The sequence below is a fragment of the Zalophus californianus genome, chromosome 9 (assembly GCF_009762305.2).
Source record: "Zalophus californianus isolate mZalCal1 chromosome 9, mZalCal1.pri.v2, whole genome shotgun sequence".
Taxonomy (NCBI): domain Eukaryota; kingdom Metazoa; phylum Chordata; class Mammalia; order Carnivora; family Otariidae; genus Zalophus; species Zalophus californianus.
In genome coordinates, this window is record NC_045603.1 from 110,219,269 (window position 1) to 110,240,197 (window position 20,929).

General features: G+C 32.8%; 1 protein-coding gene across 13 annotated transcripts in view; it reads right to left on the bottom strand.

The window, feature by feature from the left end:
* Positions 1 to 20,929, bottom strand: part of CCDC7 (coiled-coil domain containing 7) — a 481,360-nt gene that overhangs the window by 198,007 nt on the left and 262,424 nt on the right. For 12 of the 13 annotated variants that reach the window (XM_035729112.1, XM_035729118.1, XM_035729115.1 and 9 more), the window contains 4 exons: positions 18,300 to 18,410; positions 17,082 to 17,192; positions 16,595 to 16,726; positions 13,979 to 14,098 (listed from right to left, as the gene is read on the bottom strand). In XM_035729112.1, coding sequence (XP_035585005.1) covers positions 13,979 to 14,098; positions 16,595 to 16,726; positions 17,082 to 17,192; positions 18,300 to 18,410 — 474 coding nt within the window. Of the gene's footprint in view, positions 1 to 12,669; positions 12,787 to 13,978; positions 14,099 to 16,594; positions 16,727 to 17,081; positions 17,193 to 18,299; positions 18,411 to 20,929 lie in introns of all 13 variants that reach the window. The other variant, XM_027593926.1, reaches the window with a different exon arrangement.

Consider the following 20,929-nt stretch of genomic DNA (forward strand, 5'->3'; position numbering starts at 1 on the left):
AGCAACATCAGTAATAATAAATTTGTGTAATAAAGTGTAATAAAATTTGCATTATAGGGATACCAGAAGCAGAGGAGAGAGAAAAGGGGGCAGAAAATTTATTTAAAGGAATAATAGCTAAAATTTTCCCATATCTGGGGAAGGAAACAGAAATCCAGATCCAGGAGGCACAGAGAAAATCCAACAAAATCAACCAAAGGAGGTCTATACCAAGAGACATACTAATTAAAATGACAAAAATAGTGATAGAGAATTTGAAAAGCAGTAAGAGAAAACAGTTACATACAAGGGAAACCCCATAAAGTTATCAGCTGATTTTTCAGCAGAAACTTCAGGCCAGAAGGGTGTGGCATGATATATTAAAAATGCTGAGAGGTAAACATGTGCAACCAAGAATGCTCTATCCAGCAAGGCTATTATTCAGAATAAAAAGAGGGATAAAGAGCCTCTCAGAAAAAAAAAATCGCCATTAAACCAGCCTTATAAGAAATGTTAAAGGGAATTCTTTGACTGGAAAGGAAAAGCCAGAGTCAAAAATAAAAAAAATAGAAAAGGAAAAAATTTTACATGTAAATACAAACGTAATAAAAGTAGGAGATTAATCACTTATAATACCAGTATGGAGATTAAAACACAAAAGCAGTAAAATCAATTTTATCTATAAAAATCAGACAAGGGATTCCCAAAACAAAAGGATGTAAAGTATGACATCATATACATAAAACATGGAGGGGGGAGTAAAACTTAGGGCTTTTAGAATGGATTCAAACTTAAGTGACAATCAAAATTAATATAGATGCATAAGATCTTATATACGAATTGAATGGTAACCACAGATCAAAAATGTGTAATAGATACAAAAAAAAATAAAGAAAAGGAATCCAAGCATTTCACTAAAGAAAGCCATCAAACCACAAGGGAAGAGAGCAAGAGAAGAAGGGAACAGAGAAGAACTACAAAAATAAACATTAAACAAGTAACAAAATAGCAATAAGTACATACCTATCAACAATTTCCTTGAATACAAATTGAATACATGCTCCAATCAAAAGACATAGGGTAACTGAATGGATAGAAAAGTCCAACCCATCTATAATGCTGTGTACAAGAGACTCATTTCAGACCTAAAAACACATGCAGATTGAAAGCAAAGGGATGGAGAAACATTTACACTGCAAGTGGAATTGAAAAAAAAGTTGGTGTAGCAATAGTTTTAGCAGAAAAATAAACTTTAAAACAAACTCTGCAACAAGAGACAAAGAAGGACACTACATAATATATATTTTTAAGTCTAACAAGATATACCAATTGTTAAATATTTATTCACACAACATGGGAGCACTTAAATACATAAAACAACTATTAAAAGATATAAAAGAAATCAATAGCAATACAATAATAGTAGGGAAATTTAACACCCCACTTACATCAATGGACAGATCATTCAGACAGAAAATTAACAAGGAAAAGTGGTTTTGAATGATACATGAAACCAGATGGACCTTATAAATATATTCAAAACATTCCATCCTAAAATGGAGGAATACACATTCTCTTCTAGTGTACATAGAACATTCTCCAGAATAGATCACATTAAGCCACAGAACAAGCCTCAAAATTCAAAAAAATTGAAATCATATCATGCATCTTTTCCAACTAAAATTGTATGAATCTAGAAATCAATCACAAGAAAACATCTGGAGAGAACACAAATACAAGAAGGCTAGAAAAAATGCTAATACATAATGAATGAGTCAACCAATAAATCAAAAAGGAAATAAAAAATACATGGAGACAAATGAAAATAAAAACACAATGGTCCAAAATCCTTGGTATGCAGCAAAAGCTGTTCTTAATAATCTTAAGGAAGATTATAGCAATACAGACCTACCTCAAGAAGCAAGAAAAATTTCAAAACAATGACTGAAACTTACATCTAAAAAAGCTAGAAAAAGAACAAGAAAAGTCCCAAGCCAGTAGAATGAAGGAAATAATAAAGATTAGAGCAAAAATAAAAGAAATAGAGAAAAAAAACAAAAACCCAACAGCAGAACAGATCAATGAAACAAGAGCTGGTTCTTTGAAAAGATCAAGAAAATTGATAAACCTTTAACTAGGCTCATTTAAAAAAAGAGAACTCAAATACATAAGATCAGAAATTAAGGAAGAGAAATAGTTAACAGCACAATAATGCAAAGACTATAAAAGAATACTGTAAAAATGATTTGCCAACAAATTGAATAACCTAGAAGAAATGGATACATTTTTAGAAATATATAACCTTCCAAACTAAATTATGAAGAAATAGAAATTTGAAGAGGACAATACTCGCAATGAAATTGAATCAAAAATCTCCAAACAAACCAATGTCCAGGACCATGTGATTTCACAGGCGAATTCTACCAAGCATTTAGGAAGATTTAAAACCTATTATTCTCAAACTATTCCAAAAAAATAGAAGAAAAGTTTATAAATTCATTCTATGAGGCCAGCATTAACCTGATACCAAAACTAGATAAAGACACAACAAAAAACACTACAGGCCAGTATCTCTAGTGAACATAGTGCAAAAATCACCAATAAAATACTAGCAAACCAAATCCAACAATACATTAAAAAAATCATTCACCATAAAGAAGTAGGATTGCACCCTTGCAGGGTGCAAGGCTGGCTCAATACTCACAAATCAATCAATGTGACACATCATATGATAAGAATAAGGATAAAAACCATATATTCATCTCAATAGATGTAGAAGCATCTGACAAAGTACAACATCCATTCATGACAAAAATTCTCAACAAAGTAGGTTTAGAGGAAAACATGACAACATAAGAAAGGCCACATATAAAATACCCATAGCTAACATCCTATTCAATGGTGAAAATCTGACAGATTTTTCTCTAAGTTCAAGACAAGAATGTCCACTCTCACCACCTTTATTCAACATAGTAGTAGAGGTCCTAGCTGCAGCAATGAAAAGAAATACAAAGACATCCAAATCAGTGAGGAAGAAGTAGAACTTTCATTTTTTGCAGGTGACATGATACTATATATAGAAAACCTGAAAGACTCTCCACCAAAAATCTATTAGAACTGATAAACGAATTCTGCTAAATCACAGGATACACAATTAACACACATAAGTCTATTGCATTTCTATACACTAATAATGAAATAGTAGAAAGAGAAATTAAGAAAACAATCCTGTTTACAACTACACTAGAACAAATTTAAAAACCTAGGAATAAACCTAACCAAGGAAGGGAAAGACCTGTACTCTAAAAACTATAAAATACTGATGAAAAAGAAACTGAAGATGACACAAAGAAATAGAGAGATATTACATGGACATAGATTGGGAGAACTAATTTTGCTAAATTGTCCATACTATACAAAGCAATCTTTAGATTTAATGCAATTCCTATTAAAAGCATAATAATCTGAAAATTTGTATGGAAACCTCAAAAGACCAGCAATAGCCAAAGCGGTCTTGAAAAAGATAAAAACTGGAGGTATCCCAGATTTCAAAATACACTACAAACCTTAATAATCACAATAGTATGGTACTGGCACAAAAATATATACATAGATTATTGGAACAGAATAAAGAGTCCAGAAATAAACTCACACTTTTATGGCCAATTAATCTACAATAAAGTAAGTAAGAATATTCAATGGGAAAAAGATAGTGCCTTCAAAAATGGCGTTGGGAAAACTAGACAGCTTTCTCACATCATACACAGAAATAAACTCAAAATAGATTAATTACCTAAATGTGAGGCTTGAAACAACAAAATTCCTAGAGGAAAATACAGGCAGTAATCTCTTTGACCTCAGGCATAGAAACATTTTTGTAGAAAAGCAAAATTAAACTGTTGGGACTACACTAAAATAAAAAGGTCTTGCACAGCAAAGGAAACTATCAACAAAACAAAAGGGCATCCTACTAAATGGGAGAAGATATTTGCAATGATGTATCCAAGAAGGAGTTAATATCCAATTGACATAAAGAATTTTTTTAACACCAAAAAATCCCCAAATAATCCAGTTAAAAAATGGCAGAGGAAATGAATAGACATTTTCTCAAAGAAGACACGCATATGGCTAACAGACATATGAATAGATGCTCAACATCACTAATAATCAGGGAAATGCAAATCAAAACTACAATGAGATATCACCTCACACCTGTCAAAATGGCTAAAATCAAAAACACATGAAATAACAAGTACTGGCAAGGGTATGGAGAAAAAGAAATCCTGTTCACGGTTGGTAGGAATACAAGCTCGTGCAACCACTGTAGAAAACAGTCTGGAGATACCTCAAAAAATTAAAAATAGGACTACCATATGATCCACTGATTCCACTACTTGGTATTTACCCAAAGAAAATGAAAACAGTAATTAAAAAAGATATATGCACCCCTATTGCAGCATTATTTACAATAGCCATGATACAGAAGCAACCCAAGTGTTCACTGATAGATGAATAAAGAAGTGAGATATACATATAGATATACACACAGCGCAGTATTACTCAGCCATCAAAAAGAATGAAATCTTGCTATTTACGACATGGAGGGATCCAGAGGGTATCATGCTCAGTGAAATAAGTCAGTCAGAGAAAGAAAAACACTGTATAATTTCACTCATATGTGGAATTTAAGAAACAAAACAAAGAAAAACAGAGACAAAAATCCAGACTTTGGTGATTGCCAGAGGGGAGGTGGGTGGGTAGATGAGTGAAATAGATAAAAGTGACTAAGGGTACACTTATTGTGATGAGCAGTGAGTAATGTATGGAATTATTAAATCATTTTATTGTACATAGGAAGCTAATGTAACCCTGTATGGTAATTACTTGAATAAAAAGATTAATTTGTTTTCTTTTAATGGTTTTTTTTCATGGAAATAATCTATAAAATCAGGTTTTTGATCAGGGAAAGATAAAAATCTCTCATTTTATTTTTTCCATTTGTCTTAATACCATTTGGTAAACAATTGATTTTTTTTTTACATGACCAGGTTTTTTTTGTTTTTGTTTTGTTTTTACTTATCATATGAAATTCTTTGATTAATTTCTGGAATTTCTAGTCGGCTCCATTGATTTGAGTGTTTACTAGTCATTATTGAAACTTTTAAATATGTAATTATATCAAGTGCCACTGCCTATCCTTTTTTTTTACTCAATTATTTGATATTGAAATACGTGAACTGTTTTCAACATATATCTTAGATGCATTTTCATAAAATTCCATCAGCAACAAAAACAACAAAACACCACTGGCATTTTGACTGGAAATTTAGAAGTCTTTCACTCAGGAGCATGGAATGCTTCACTAAGTCAACATTTCTTTTTTGTCACTAAAGTTTGTTCTTTTTCATCACAACAGATCAGCATATTTCCTGATGTTTATCATCAGTTATTTTATTATGTTTTTACTTGTTTCAGTGCTGTGGTATATTGGAATATTGTTTTCCTGTATCAAATTGGTGTTAGTCACTTTGCTAAACTTTTATATTGACATTTCATAGCCTTTTATTTGATTATTTTAGGTTTTAAAGGTAGAAACCTAATAATCTGTAAATAATCATATTGCATTCGCTCTCTCAATATTTATAACAGGTTACTTACTACATTGGTTAGATATTTTACAAAAATGTTTTATTTAGCAGCAATAAATAGCAATTTTGTCTTGTTTCTAACTTTAATTGGATATTTTCTTTTACTATTAAATATGGTATTGGAGTATTAACTAGAAATAGATTTTCTTTATCATATTAAAAAAGGATTGTTTCATAATTTAAAAAATCAGGAACAGATATATATCTATAAAAATGAAATTTATATAAAAAATAGAAAAACACAACTGGCATTTCTTTTTATCATTTTATCAACACTTCTTGTCATTTAAACATCTGAACTTGAAGAACATACTGTCTCCTTTATAATTATCATGGTAATAACAAGTACATGCTATATAAGTACAGTAGTCCTCCCTTATCCATGGAGGATATGTTCCAAGACCCCCAGTGGATGTCTGAAATCACAGATAGTACCAAACCTTATATATGCTGTTTTTTCCTATACATACATACCTATGTTAAAGTTTAATTTATAAATTAGGCACAGGGGAGATTTACAACAATAAATTGTAATAAAATAGGACAATTATAACCATATATTGTAATAAAGCTTAAGTGAATGTGGTCTCTCTCTCAAAATATCTCACTGTACTGTACTCGCCCTTCTTGTGATGATATGAGATAATAAAATGCTACGTGATGAGATGAAGTAAGGTGAATGACTTATGCACTATAGTGTTAGGCAACTACTGATGTTCTGATTAAATTTCAGAAGAATGATCACCTGCTTCCAGACCATGGTTGACCTAGGGTAACTGAAACCATGGAAAGTGAAGCTCCAAGTAACAGGAAACTACTGTGACCAGCTATAAGAAATTCTGATAGCAACAGAAGAATGATAGCAAAAGAGAAAGGAAGAACAAAAGAAGGGTTTGCAGGAGAGGTTAGAGGAAACAGTTTCATTACTTTAAAGTTATATACAATCATATACTTTCAGTGGGGCTTAAAGCCTGGAGTTTAAAAATCAGCTGGTTTGACTGGGATAAAGCCCAGAGGGCAATGTGTTGCTCCTAGATAAAAAGCAGGCAAAAAACCCAGGAGCAGACAGCTTGGAAACACTGATCTGAAAAATGGGTGGGTCACACAGAGGGGAGATTCTTTGTTCTTCTTGGAGTGCTTCCCTGAGAGTCAGCATTCATGTAGACCCCACTCTAGGGACAAAGGAGCCCACCCCTCAGCATAACAACAGAGCTACCTGCAGGAAGCAGTAAAGCACCAACATCAGCTGCCTGATTACTCACACAAGCCCTGGGCTCACTGCAATCTAATGGGACTATCCTACTCAGTCAGGCTAGCCTCCATCCTGGTGAGGCAGGGAAATTGCCCCAGATGACCAGCACAAAACCCTGCCCACATCAGGTCTCCCAACCAGAGTTCTGCAGTGCCTCAGTTCTAGTAGTAATAGTATCAGGTTTCATTTCATAAGCAGATCAAGTACACCAAGTTAAAACTCACCACATTCAGGATAAGGACAAAACACTGCCCAAAGTAGGCAGGGAGAGCCTCTTCAGACACTAGCCTGAAAGAGCAGCCAAAACACAACAGCAGAGTGCGCACAACACACACCAGAGACACTCCCTGAAGTGCCAGGCACTGGACACTATATGACCTCTTCTTCATAAGGCCATTATTCTCAGAAGCAGGAGACATAACTGGCTTTTCTAACATAGAGAAGAATGCAGAGATTTAAATGCCAAGATGGAGGAATTCATCTGAAATAAAAGAACAAGGTAAGGCCATGACCAGAGATCTAAATGAAACAGATATAAGTAACATGAGTGATGAAGAATTTAAAGCAACAATCATGAGGATACTCACTGGGCCTAAGAAGAGAACAGAAGACATCAGGGAGATCCTTATCACAGAGATTAAATAGTTAAAAAAGAATCAATCAAAGATGAAGAATACAATAAACCAAAACAATACAATAAAATAAACCAAAACAACACAATACAATAAACTGAAGAAACAGGCTGATGCAATGTTCAACAGGCTGGAAGAAGCAGAGGAATAAATTGTAGACAATAGAAGACAAAATAATTGAAAATAATGGAGCTAAACAAAAGAGAAAAAGAATTATGGAACACAAGACTAGTCTTAGGCAACTCAGTATTCCATAAAATATAAAAACACTCATATTATAGGAATCCCAGAAGAAGAGAGAGCAAAGAGGGCAGAAAAGTTATTTGAGAAAATCATACCCTGAAAACTACCCTTCCTGGGAAGGAAACAGACATCCAGATCCTGGAGGCAAAGAGAACTCCCATCAAAATGAAAAAACACAAGTCAAACCAAGACATATTGTAATTAAATTTGCAAAATATATTGATAAAGAAAAACAAATCTTTAAACAGCAAGACAAAAGAAGTCCCTAACTTGCAAGGGAAGCCCCATAATACTTGCAGATTTCTCAACAGGAACTTGGCAAGCCACAGGGAGTGGCATGAGATATTCAACGTGCTGAATGGGAAAAATCTGCAGCCAAGAATACTCTATCCAGCAAAGCTATCATTCAGAATAGGAGGAGTGATAAACAGTTTCCCAGACAAACAAAAATGAAGGGACTTCATTACCACTAAACCATCCCTGCAAAATATATTAAAGGGGAATCTGAATAGAAAGAAAAGACCAAAAGTTACAAAGACAAGAAAGGATCAGAGAAAATCAGGCCTCAACAAATAAAAAAGATTGAAATCATAATTTGTACCTTCTCTGACCTCAAAGCAATGAAACAAGAAATCAACCACAGAAAAAATTTGGAAAGAGCACAGATACATGGAGGTTAAACAACATGCTACTAAATAATGAATGGGTCAGCCAAGAAATCAAAGAATAAATTTAAGAAAATACATGGAGAAAACTAAAAATGAAAACACAACAGTCCAAAATCTTTGGGATGTAGGAAAAGTGGTCCTGAGAGGGACGTATGTAGCATTACAGGCCTGCCTCAAGAACCAAGAAAACTTTCAAACACACAACCTAGCCATACACCTAAAGAAGCCAGAAAAAGAACAACAAATGAAGTCCAAAGTCAGCAAAAGGAAGGAAATAGTAAAGATTAGAGCAGAAATAAATGATATAGGAACTAAAAAACAATAGAACAGATCAATGAAACCAGGAGGTGGTTCTTTGGCAAAATTAATGAAATGGATAAACCTCTAGCCAGACTTATCAAAAAGAAAAGAGAAAGGACCCAAATAAATAAAATCACAAACTGGAGAGGAGAAATAACAACCAACACAACAGAAATACAAACAATTGTAAGAGAATGTTATAAAAAAAATATGCCAACAAATCGGATGACCTAGAAGAAATGGATAGAATCCTAGAAACATATAAACTACCAAAACTGAAAGGAAGAGAGAGAAAATGTGAACATGCCTATAACCACCAAAGAAATTGAGTCAGTAATCAGAAAACTCCCAACAAACAAAAGTCCAGGGCCAAATGGCTTCACAGGCGAATTCTACCAAACATCTAAAGAAGAGTTAATACCTATTCTTCTCAAACTATTCCAGAAAAATAGAAAATGAAGGAAAATTTCCAAACTCATTCTATGAGGCCAGCCTTACCCTGATACCAAAACCAGATAAAGACTCCACTAAAAAGGAGAACTACAGACAAATGTCCCTGATGAGCATGGATGCAAACATGGGTGGAGAGATGGGGTAATTGGGTGATGGGCATTAATGAGGGCGCTGATGTAATGAGCACTGGGTCAGTTATATGCAACTGACGAATCACTAAATTCTACCCCTGAAACTAATATTACAGTATATGTTACCTAAATTGATTTTAAGTAAGTGTTTTTAAAAGAGGGGCTTCAGGATAAAAAACAAATTCAATAAAATACTAGCAAACCAAATCCAACAGTATATTAAAAGAATCATTCGCCATGATCAAGTGGGATTTATTCCTGGGTTGCAAGGGTGGTTCAATGTTCACAAATCTACCAACGTGATACACCACATTAACAAAAGAGATCCTCTCGATAGATGCAGAAAAAGCATTTGACAAAATACAACACCCATTCATGGTAAAAACCCTCAACAGGGTAGGGTTAGAGGGAACACACCTCAACATAAGAAAGGCCATATATGAAAAACCCACAGGTAATATCATCCTGAATGGGGAAAAACTGAGAGCTTTTTCATCTATGGTCAGGATCAAGACAGGGATGTCCACCACTGTTATTTAACATAGTACTGGAAGTCCTAGCCACAGCAATCAGACAACAAAAAGAAATATAAGGTATCCAAATCAGCAAGGAACAAGTCAAGCCTTCACTATTTGCAGATGACATGACACTCTACGTGGAAAATCTGAAAGACTCCACTAAAAAACTGCTAGACCTGATACATGAATTCAGTAAAGTCACAGGATACAAAATCAACATATAGAAATCCATTGCATTTCTATACATCAACAGTGAAGCAGCAGAAACAGAAGTTAAGGAATCAGTCTCATTTACAATTGCACCAAAAACCAGTAAGTTACCTAGGAATAAACATAACCAAAGAGGTAAAAGACCTGTATCTGAAAACTATAAAACACTGGTGAAAGAAACTGAAGGACACAAAGAAATGGAAAAGCATTCCATGCTCATGGATTGGAAGAACAAATGTTGTTAAAATGGTTAGATTACCTAAAGCAATCTACACATTTATTGCAATCCCTTTCAAAATACCACCAGCATTTTTCACAGAGCTAGAACAAATAATCCTAAAATTTGTATGGAACTACAAAAACCCTGAATAGCCAAAGCAATTTTGAAAAAGACAAGCAAAGCTGGAGGCATCATCATTCCAGACTTCAAACTATATTACAAACTGTAATCATCAAGACAGTATGGTATTGGCACACAAATAGAAACACAGATCAATGGAACAGAATAGAACACCCAGAAATGAACCCACAACTACCTGGTGAAAAATCTTCAGTAAAGTAGGAAAGAATATCTAACAGAAAAAAAAGACAGTCTCTTCAATAAATGGTGTTGGGAAAACTGGACAGCCAAATGCAAAAGAATGAAACTGGACCATTTTCTTACACCATAAACAAAAACAATTTCAAAATGGATGAAATACTTAAATGTGACAGGAAACCATCAAAATCCTAGAGGTGAACACAGGCACTAACCTCTTGGACATCAGCCATAACAATTCTTACTAGATATGTTTCCTGAGGTATGGGAAGCAAAAGGAAACATGAACTATTGGGACTTTATCAAGATAAAATTTTCTGCATACAGAAGCAATCAATCAACAAAACTAAAAGACTACCTGTGGAATGGGAGGAGATACTTCACATGGCATATCTGATAAAGTGTTAGTTTCCAAAATCTATAAAGAACTTATAAAACTCAAGTCGCCAGAAAGAAATAACCCAGGTAAAAAATGTGTGAAGGCATGAATAGACATTTTTTCCGAAGAAGACATCCAAATGGCCAACACACACATGAAAAGATGCTCAACATCATTCATCATCAGGGAAATACAAATCAAAACTACAGTGAGATATCACCTCATACCTGTCAGAATGGCTAAAATGAACAAAACAGAAAGAAACAGGTGTTGGTTAGGATGCAGAGAATGGGGCACTCTTTTACACTGTTAGTGGGAATGCAAACTGGTGATGACTTATTTATTTAGTTTCCAATTTTTATTTAAATTCTAGTTGGTTAACATATAGTGTAAGATTGGTTTCAGGAATAGAATTTAGTTATTCATCACTTACATGTAACACCCAATGCACATCATAATAAGTGTCCTCCTTAATACCCATCATCCATTTAAGAAGGGCACTTGTTGTGATGAGCACTGGGTGTTACATGTAACTGATGAATCACTGACTTTTTAGATACAATACCAAAAGCACAATCCATGAAAAAAATTGATAAGTTAGATTTCATTTAAAAAAATAACAACAAAAACAAAACTTCTGATCTGTGAAAGACAATGTTAAGAGAATAAGAAAACAAGACACAGGCTGGAAGAAAATATTTGTAGAACATATATCTGATAAATAACTGTTATTCAAAATATATAAGGAACACTTAAAACTTGACAGTTAGAAAACAAATAACCCAATTGTAATATGGGCAAATTATCAGAACAGACACCTTAACAAAGAAGTCATAAAGATGGCACATAAGCATCTGAAAAGATGTTCTACATATATGTCATCAGGGAATATAGATTAAAACAATGATATACCATTACACACCTATGAGAATGGCTAAAATCTAAAACACTGAAAACAACAAATGATGTCAGGGATGTAAATCAATGGAAACTCTGACTCACTGCTGCTGGGAATGCAAAACACTATAGCCACTTTGAAGATGGTTTGACAGTTTCTTACAAAGTTTAGTCTTACCATATGATCCAGAAATCATGCTTCTAGGTATTTGCCCAAATTTATGAAAATTTATGCTCCCACAAAAGTTATGCAGTCCCAACAGGTGCTAAGTTGTTTGGATACAAGCAATTAATATAGAAATTGTTTTGCTTTTCTTGTGGTTTAGGATCATTATCAGAAAATTACTGAGACCCTATAGGCACCATTAACTTCTGTCTGAACTCTTAACAAAAAACTATAAATACTTACCACAAGAAAGCAAACATAGCTATATTATTAACAGGCAAAATAAACATTAAGGCACAAAAACATTCCTAGAGAGGAAGAGTATACTTTTACAGAAATAAAGGCCCTGTTTATCAGATATAAATAACAAGTACAAATTTGCATAGGTTTAATAACACAGTTTCCAAATATATAAACCAATCTGGCAAAACTCCCAGGAAAAACAGAGAAATCTGTAACCACAGTGGTAGAATTTAATAAACATCTCTTAATAACAGAATAGACAGAACTTCAATTAAAGAAGAATTGAACAACACATTCAATCTAATAGATGTATACAAATGACATGATTGATTAAACACTCATAAACCTACAAAGTTTTACTTCTTGCTTTAATTAAAAATAAACCAATGACATTAAAAATTATCATACTTACTACTTAGTGTTTTCATTTTGACAGGTCTAAGTTTCTTAGTTTGAGATTAGCTTTTCGACAGTACAACTTTATCCTTGGGTAAAAGATTTTCATCTAACACACCTTCTGCTTTCTGAGCTATAAGAAGAATGCTTTTAACCCATTAAATAAACAATTGTATTTATTGAAAAATTTTGTAATTCAAATACATTTTATAGTTTCTTTCTTACAAAGGTTGCACCTGTTTTTTGGGGGGGATGCAAATTCATATCTATTATAATTTCATTGTGAATTGTAGTTGATAGCATTAAAAGTATTTTTTGTTATCAAAAAAATACATTTCAATTATCCAGGAATATTTCCTCTCATATTTTGAAGCTACATAATCAAATACCACATTGTTGAAATAGTGATGTATACACATTGTTGAGATAGTTAATATAGAGTTAGTGTGAAGTATAGAAATAATGGAAGTACTTTTCAGGAGAATAGTTTGATAAGGTATTTACAATTTAGGATTGAATTCAATATTTTTATAATAGATATGGGTGAGGGAAAAAAGAATGATAAAAAATGCATTTGAAATAAATTTAAAAGAATATTAAAAACAGATCAGGTAAGAAAGACAAAGTACAAATGATGGGATATTTACCTCAAAAATATCAGTACTTCCATTAAATGTAAATGTATTAAATGCTCCATTTAAAATACAAAGATTGTTACATTGGATTAAAAAATAATAAATCACAATGCCTTTTATTTTAAACTGACACAAATTCATAGCAAGATGTAAAGATTGAAAGCAGAATGATGAAAAAATATTTTATGCAAATAATTACATACACTATGTTAATATCAGATAAAATAGACTAAAAGCACAAAAATTTTCTACAAAATGTCCATCACAAAGAGAAACTTCAGTTCACTAAGAATATATGACATTTTCAAATCTGTGTATTTATTATATGTATTATATATAGTAAAAATGCTTTAGAAACATAAAACAAAAATTAGCAGACCTACAAAGAGTAATAGAGAAATAAACAATCACAGTAGTTGAATTTAATATAATTTCTTCATAAATGATAAACATAGAACTTCAATGAAATTAAGAAGGCATGAACAACATAATCAACTTGACTAAATGGAGAACATACACACACATGTTATGTATGTTATGTATATATACATAGGCATTTATGTACCTGTACATATATGTATATGTGATACAGTATATAGTATTCATTTATATGATTGAATATATGTTAATGAACTAAAGAGAGAAATTTAATTAAATACCCTTCACAATATTTTTAATAATTATACTTACTACTAAATCCTTCTTTGCTGGCAGCTCCAAGTGTCTTAATTTGAGATGAGCCTTTTGAGATTAAAATTTCATTATCTTCAGGTGAAAGGTTTTCACCTGCTTTCTCATCCATTTTCTCAGCTACAGAAATAGAGGTTTTAATTCAATAAAAAGTAAAACTGAAGTCTATTATTACTAAAGAATCACTTAAAACTTCCTTTCAGTTTTACAAATTTTAAGCACATAAACAATTTAAGCAGGGCGCCTGGGTGGCTCAGTTGGTTAAGCGACTGCCTTCGGCTCAGGTCATGACCCTGGAGTCCCAGGATCGAGTCCCACATCGGGCTCCCTGCTCAGCAGGGAGCCTGCTTCTCCCTCTGACCCACTTCCCTCTCGTGCTCTCTATCTCTCATTCTCTCTCTCTCAAATAAAAAAAAAAAAAAAAAAAAAACAATTTAAGCAAATGATCAAACACCTCCCCCCCCACCAAAAAAAAAAAGAAAGAAAAAATCCTCTGGTGCATTTTCAAAACAGACTATAAAATTAAATGTAAAAATCATCACAATGCTTTCCTTAAAGTGTGTGAGGTCATTCTTGTTACTTTATACATATACTTAGAAAGTTGTAATTAGACTTTATTGTATGAAGGGCATTCACAATTTTTAAATACTTAAAATTTTATAACATACATGACTGATTTAAAAGTTAGACTGATTAGGGGAGTCTGGATAGCTCAGTTTGTTAAGTGTCTGACTCTTGATTTTGGTCATGGGATCTAGCCCTGTGTCAGGCTCCATGCTCAGTGGGGAGTCTGCTTGAGATTTCCTCTCTCCTCTCCATCTCTCTCTGTCCCTTCCCCCAGCCAGCCTAGCTCGTGTACTCTCTCTCTCAAATATATAAATAAGTATTTAAAAAAAATAAAGTTAGACTGATTAGAGAGTAATAATTCCAAAATAAGGAAATGAAATAGAAAGAAATCTAGATCAGGTAGGAAAAATACAAAGCACTCCAAAAAGGAATATTTAAATCCAAATGTATCAATAAATACAATAATTATAAATGGATTATATGTTATAAGGATAGACAGAGACAGTCACACTAGATTTATAAATAATTTAATTACAGGTTATTTATAAGAGACACTACTAAATAATAAGAATACAAAAAATTGGAAACTAAGTAGGTGAAAAAAGATTTACCATGTAAATTCTAACCAAAATAAGTATGCAATAGTTACAGCAATGTCAGGCAAAATAGGATTTTAGTCAAAAGACCTTACTGGAGACTGACTAAAATGGCACCTTTCATAAAAAGAAATCATTGAGTTCATAAGGAATTATCTAACATTTGTATTTTTATGCACCTAACAACATAGTCAGTATAAAGAAAATGGGCAGTATAATGAAAGGGACAGTACTACAGGAAGAAATAGATAAGTCCACAATCATTGTGAGAAGACTCAATACACATCTCTCCAAAATTGCTAGGACAAATAAAATTCAAGGAAATCAAGAAAGAGGAAACTTAAATAACACAATAAAAATTTGACTTAATAGGTATATGTAAGCTTATACTTGAATATATATCCATGAACAAAATTCTGCTCAAATCCAAAAAAATTTTAAATAATAATAATATTCTTAATTATCATATTCATTACTGAGTCTTTTCTTTCTAACAGTCCTAGGTGTCAGGCAAAAGATTTTCATCTGATAACTTATATATTTTCTGGGCTTCAGGAAGAAAGGCTCATAAAAGCACTAAATAGAAAATTGGATCTGGGGTGGAACTTCTAGATTAATAATATATGTTAATTATCCAATAATACATTATGTCATTTTTTAATGATATAAGCAAATCCTGTCTAAGTTGAAATTTAAACATCATGTGAATACAGTTTTCACTTGTATGTATATAAGCAGTCTTGTTGCCTTTTAGATATACAGAAGAATTAAAAATATTTAATTTAGAGATATAAACATTATTATATTTACATATTTAATATTATTCTTTAGTTTTCTTAGAGTACTCACACTTTAGAATAAAGTCTAATTTTTTGGATCAGATATGGCCAAGGAGAATATATATTAGGATAAAAAATACAGAGAGTGAAAAAGTGAAAGAAAATAGGAAGAACCAAGAAAATGGTGTAATTACTCCTAAAAATATAAATAACTAGATTATATATGATTGAGATACAAGAAACAGGATAGAAAAAAATGTATGATACAAATGCCAACCAGAAGTTTGTGGAGCTACATTAATAGTACATAAAGTAGTTTTAAAGGAAAATAAACAAAAACTATAAGATGATAAAGTGGGTCTCTTCATTAAGACAAATGTTCTGTCTTCCACCAATATTAATTACCAATCTTGTTTATATACCATAAATAATAGAATATCATAAGATATAAATCATAACTTGCCACAACTACAAGAAAAAATTGAGAAATACCAGTGTGACATTTAACACATCTAATTCAGTAATTATAAAACAGATGAATCATTGGTAAAGATCTAAAGTGTGGTGGAATAATTACCAAAGAGCACATGGTTGAAGATACAGTCTAAACCCAAAACAGTGTTCTCCTGAATTTAATTAAAAATAATTCATAAGATTTATATTTAATTACTTACTATCAAGATTCATGTTTCTGGTAGCTTCAAGTTTCTTAGTTTGAAACTGGTTTCTTGAAAATAAAACTTTCTCCTCAGGAAATAGATTTTTATGTGATATCTTATCATTTTTTTGCTTTTCAAGAGGAAATGCTAAGTAAAACAAAACAAAACAAAACAAATTCATAAATGTAATGGAACTTCTAGGTATGCCAAAAAATGATCAAATTCTCTTCTGATGCAGGTGAAGTGAAAAAAATCATGTGAACAATTTTCATTAGTCTGTGTGGGGAAGCTATCTTCGTACTTAATAATTACTGACCATATAAATACCAGCCAAAAGGTATTAATTTTGCTTTTGTCTCTATCTTAGGATATTCACACTTTAAATCTGAGTGTAAAGTTTCTATAAAATATGTGTTCAAATACATATTCATGAACCAAAAGAAATCTTCTGATGAGGTTAATTTAAAATAATTTAAATTTTCCTATAATTAACTATACTTACTTTTGCGTCTCCCCTCCCTGGAAGTTATTTGTTTCTTTACTTGTACTTGGGATTTTGATGCTGACTCTGGATTTACAAACATAAGATTTTCATCTGTGGCACCAAAATAAGCTATATAAAGAGATATATTTAGTCTTCTAAATGGAAAAACAGATCTATTGTGAAATCTCTAGATTTCAAATTTATAACAAGTATATAGTAGCATTTTTCATTTTCATAAAATCATAAGCAAATTATTATAATGCTAGAACTGTTGTGAAAATGAAAACTGTTTGAAATTGTCTCATTATTTCATAAATATGCTTAAGCAACAAATATATTTTATATTGGTCATCAGGTTTCATGGGTGATTTATTCTTTAGGCTGATACACAATAATAGAGCAAGCAATGAAAACTCATATGCACAAGTTTATTAATTACAGCCTTATTTGTAATTGCAAAAGACTTAAAGCCACCTAAATGTTAAAGCATAGGAGATTGGGTAAAGAAATTGATATATATACCATACCACAACTACAGAATTGGTATAATATGAGTACTACTATACTGGTAGATAATGGTACATACATATAGGTATAAATGTGTATGTGTAAGACACAGTAAGATGTTCCTCACCCATCTGCACTGATCCATCTGATGCTAGCCTGATGTCATTTCATGGGAAAATGAAACACTGGTTGAAATATTGGTGGGGCTGATACCCTTTTATATCTACTTTTGCTTATATTAGCACAGCAGTGAATAAAAGCTTTCAACTTCCAACTGAATTAACCTACTCCATACCAAGCAGCTCTCTCTCAGTGACAAATGGTGACAAATCGTGTGGCCCAACTAAGTGTCTTACTTTTCTCAATGGAGCATATGTCAGAATGACACCACTGCAGGTCAGAAGTAACCATTGGTCATAATCTCCTGGAACCTATAATCTCCCAGAGTCAGCTGAAAGATACTTTGAGATACTATTGGGCAGTTATGGGGCCTTGGTGGATACTGAGTGGGTGTCCTATAGCTGTGAAATAATCTTATGACTAGAAATTCCAACCTGAAGGTATTATGGCTTTTGCTTTTATTTTCTAGTTATCTTTGCATATTCACACCTAGGGTCAGAGTGTAAAATTTCTATAATATATATGCTCAAATATGTATTCATGAACCAAAGGGAAAAGATCTTGATGGGTTTAAAATACTTTAAAGTTATCCATAATTATTATACTTACTATGGCATCTTTCCCTTCTGTAAGTTATTTGTTTCTCTACTTGCATTTGGGGTTTTGACACTGAATCTTGACTCACAAGCACTAGATTTTCATCTGGTACTCCAAAATGAGCTAAATAAAGAGATGCATTTAGTTAACTAAATGGAAAAACAGATCTACTGTGAAAACTCCAGATTTGAATTTATAACAAGTATACAGTAGCATTTTCTCTCACTTTTATAGCTATAAATTGTTCTAATGTGAGGTCTGACATGAAAATGATAAGAAAAGTTTTTTTGTTGTTGCTGTTTTTTTAGAGAGAGAGAGTATGAAGGAGAGAGGGTCAAGGGGAGAGGGAGAGAGAGAGAATCCCAGGAAGGTTCCATGCCCAACACTGAGCCTGACAAGGGACTTGATCTCACAACACTGAGATCATGACCTGAGCCAAAATCAAGAGTTGGACACTTAACCTACTGAGCCACCCAGGTGCCCCAAAAAGAAAAGTTTTAATGGGTACTACTGAAACTCATTATTTCATAAATATTCTGAAGCATCAAATGTATTTCATAATAGTTATGAATAGTTAGGGGTTATTTACACATTAGCTTAATTCATAACGATAGACCAAACAATAAAAATGCATATGTACAAGGTTATTCATTACAGTATTATTTGCAATTGCAAAATATTTAAAACCATCCAAATGTTCAAGAATAGAATATTGGTTGGATAAACTAAGGTATATACCATAAACTATGGTAGAGTATAATCTATGGCATATAATGTAGTATAAACTGCTTTATGAATTTGTGTAAAAATAATAAATATTTCTATAAACTGACAAGAAGAGATTTCTAGGAGCTAATGTTTAAGTGAAAAAAACTCTTTAAAGAATAGTGTATCTAGGCTAACTTTTGGGTCAGAAAGAAGAAACCAGAAAAAAAACAGAGAGAGAAATAGATATTAACTTTACAAAATGAAGCACAGGAAAAATAATATGAAAATAATATAGTGAGCTACTTATAAGACAGGGTGGAAGAGAGGACTTGGGAATGCAAGAGGAAGGACATATATCTTTTGTATAATATTTACTTTTGGAAGCAAGTTAATGCTCTACACGTTACAAAAATAAAATTAAATAGACAAGGATAAGATGAAGCAACTAAAACTGAAAGGAAACTTAATGAAATGAAACTAGTGAAGGGATAAAAATAATAACACTAATCCAAATAAGTCATCAATACAGCATTTGAAACATACCCTTAGTCTTGGGCAAGAATATATGGGGGCAGACTGCAAGAAAATTACTACATGTTTTTAATAGGTTTGTTTTTGTAGTGGTATGTGCTGAACAGTTCCTTAACAAGGTTGAAGCATTGTAGGATTGAACAAATACATAAATCTGTTGATGTTTTAAGATTCAAGATTAACATTGGAAGAAAGAATATATACATATGATATGGAAGAAGGCAAGAATGAAACCTGAGGGACTAGAATTGAAGGTGTCCAAAAGCCCTCATGACCTCTAAAAAATGCATATGTGCAATATATGCATATATATGTTCATATGCAAGTGCATGTATGGATATGTGTACATGTGTACATACACACACACTCATACATATATACATTAACATGTGTATAAAATTAAGGAGTGCAGATCCAAATTAAAATCCTATGTGTAATCTTTCAGGCTCAACCCATAGAAAGTTACAAAGCTTTTACATGGCAGTTATCATGTGAGAAAGCTTCCTACCCCACACTAGACCTAAAGCACAGCCAATACACTGGTTTCTGGAAGGAAGTACAATCATGCACTCAGGCCTCTTCAGGCCAGCATTCCCTAGACCATCTTCTCCATTCATGGATCTTAAATGAGGCACTGTACTGTTGAGGTGACTCTGCTTTGACTACCTTACTGGGGAAGCTTTGAATATAATTTTCTCCTTTCTGACCCATCTTTCAGTACTTTCCATCTCCTAGCACTCTCCAAATCCCCCCATATCCTGGGGCCATAAAATGGCAAGAGCCTTTTGTTTGGGGATCCTTCAGTAGTGAGGGACAATCTTCCTCTCCGTTTGTGAGAAAACATTGAACACTCCCCTGGTTCTTTCAATGGGGAAAAATGGAACATGTTAAAGCTGGACCTTTCCTGTTTAGACTCTTGTTTACATACTATCACAGTAATTGAATAAAGGTTTAATTGTTACTTTCAGTTTGGCTTGTTATCTTAATTGGCCAACTCAATATCTGACAGTGCTTTCTCTGACAAATTGGTGAAATGAGCAGAGTGGTTAATAAAGCACATGACAAACACCCTCAATTTCCCACAGGCACTTTTGAGAGGTGTTAGAGAAGTCCATCAGACACTCTCCAGTGATGTTAGTGGATCATTTGCAAGAGTCTGAGAGTTCCATGGGCAATTAATCAGCTATGCCAATACATCTCAAAAAGTACTAGTGGAGTCTGGGGGAGCTTTGGGTAGTGCTAATGACTGTTTACATAAGCTTTTCAGGTATTAGGGCAATCATTGGATGCTCCCCTTTAGACTTTAACTCCCTGGTCAAATTCACGTGGTGGTCCAAAATACAGATCCAAAAGAGAGAGTCTAGGAAAGCTAGAGAAGCAATTCCCTAACTACTCATACAGTC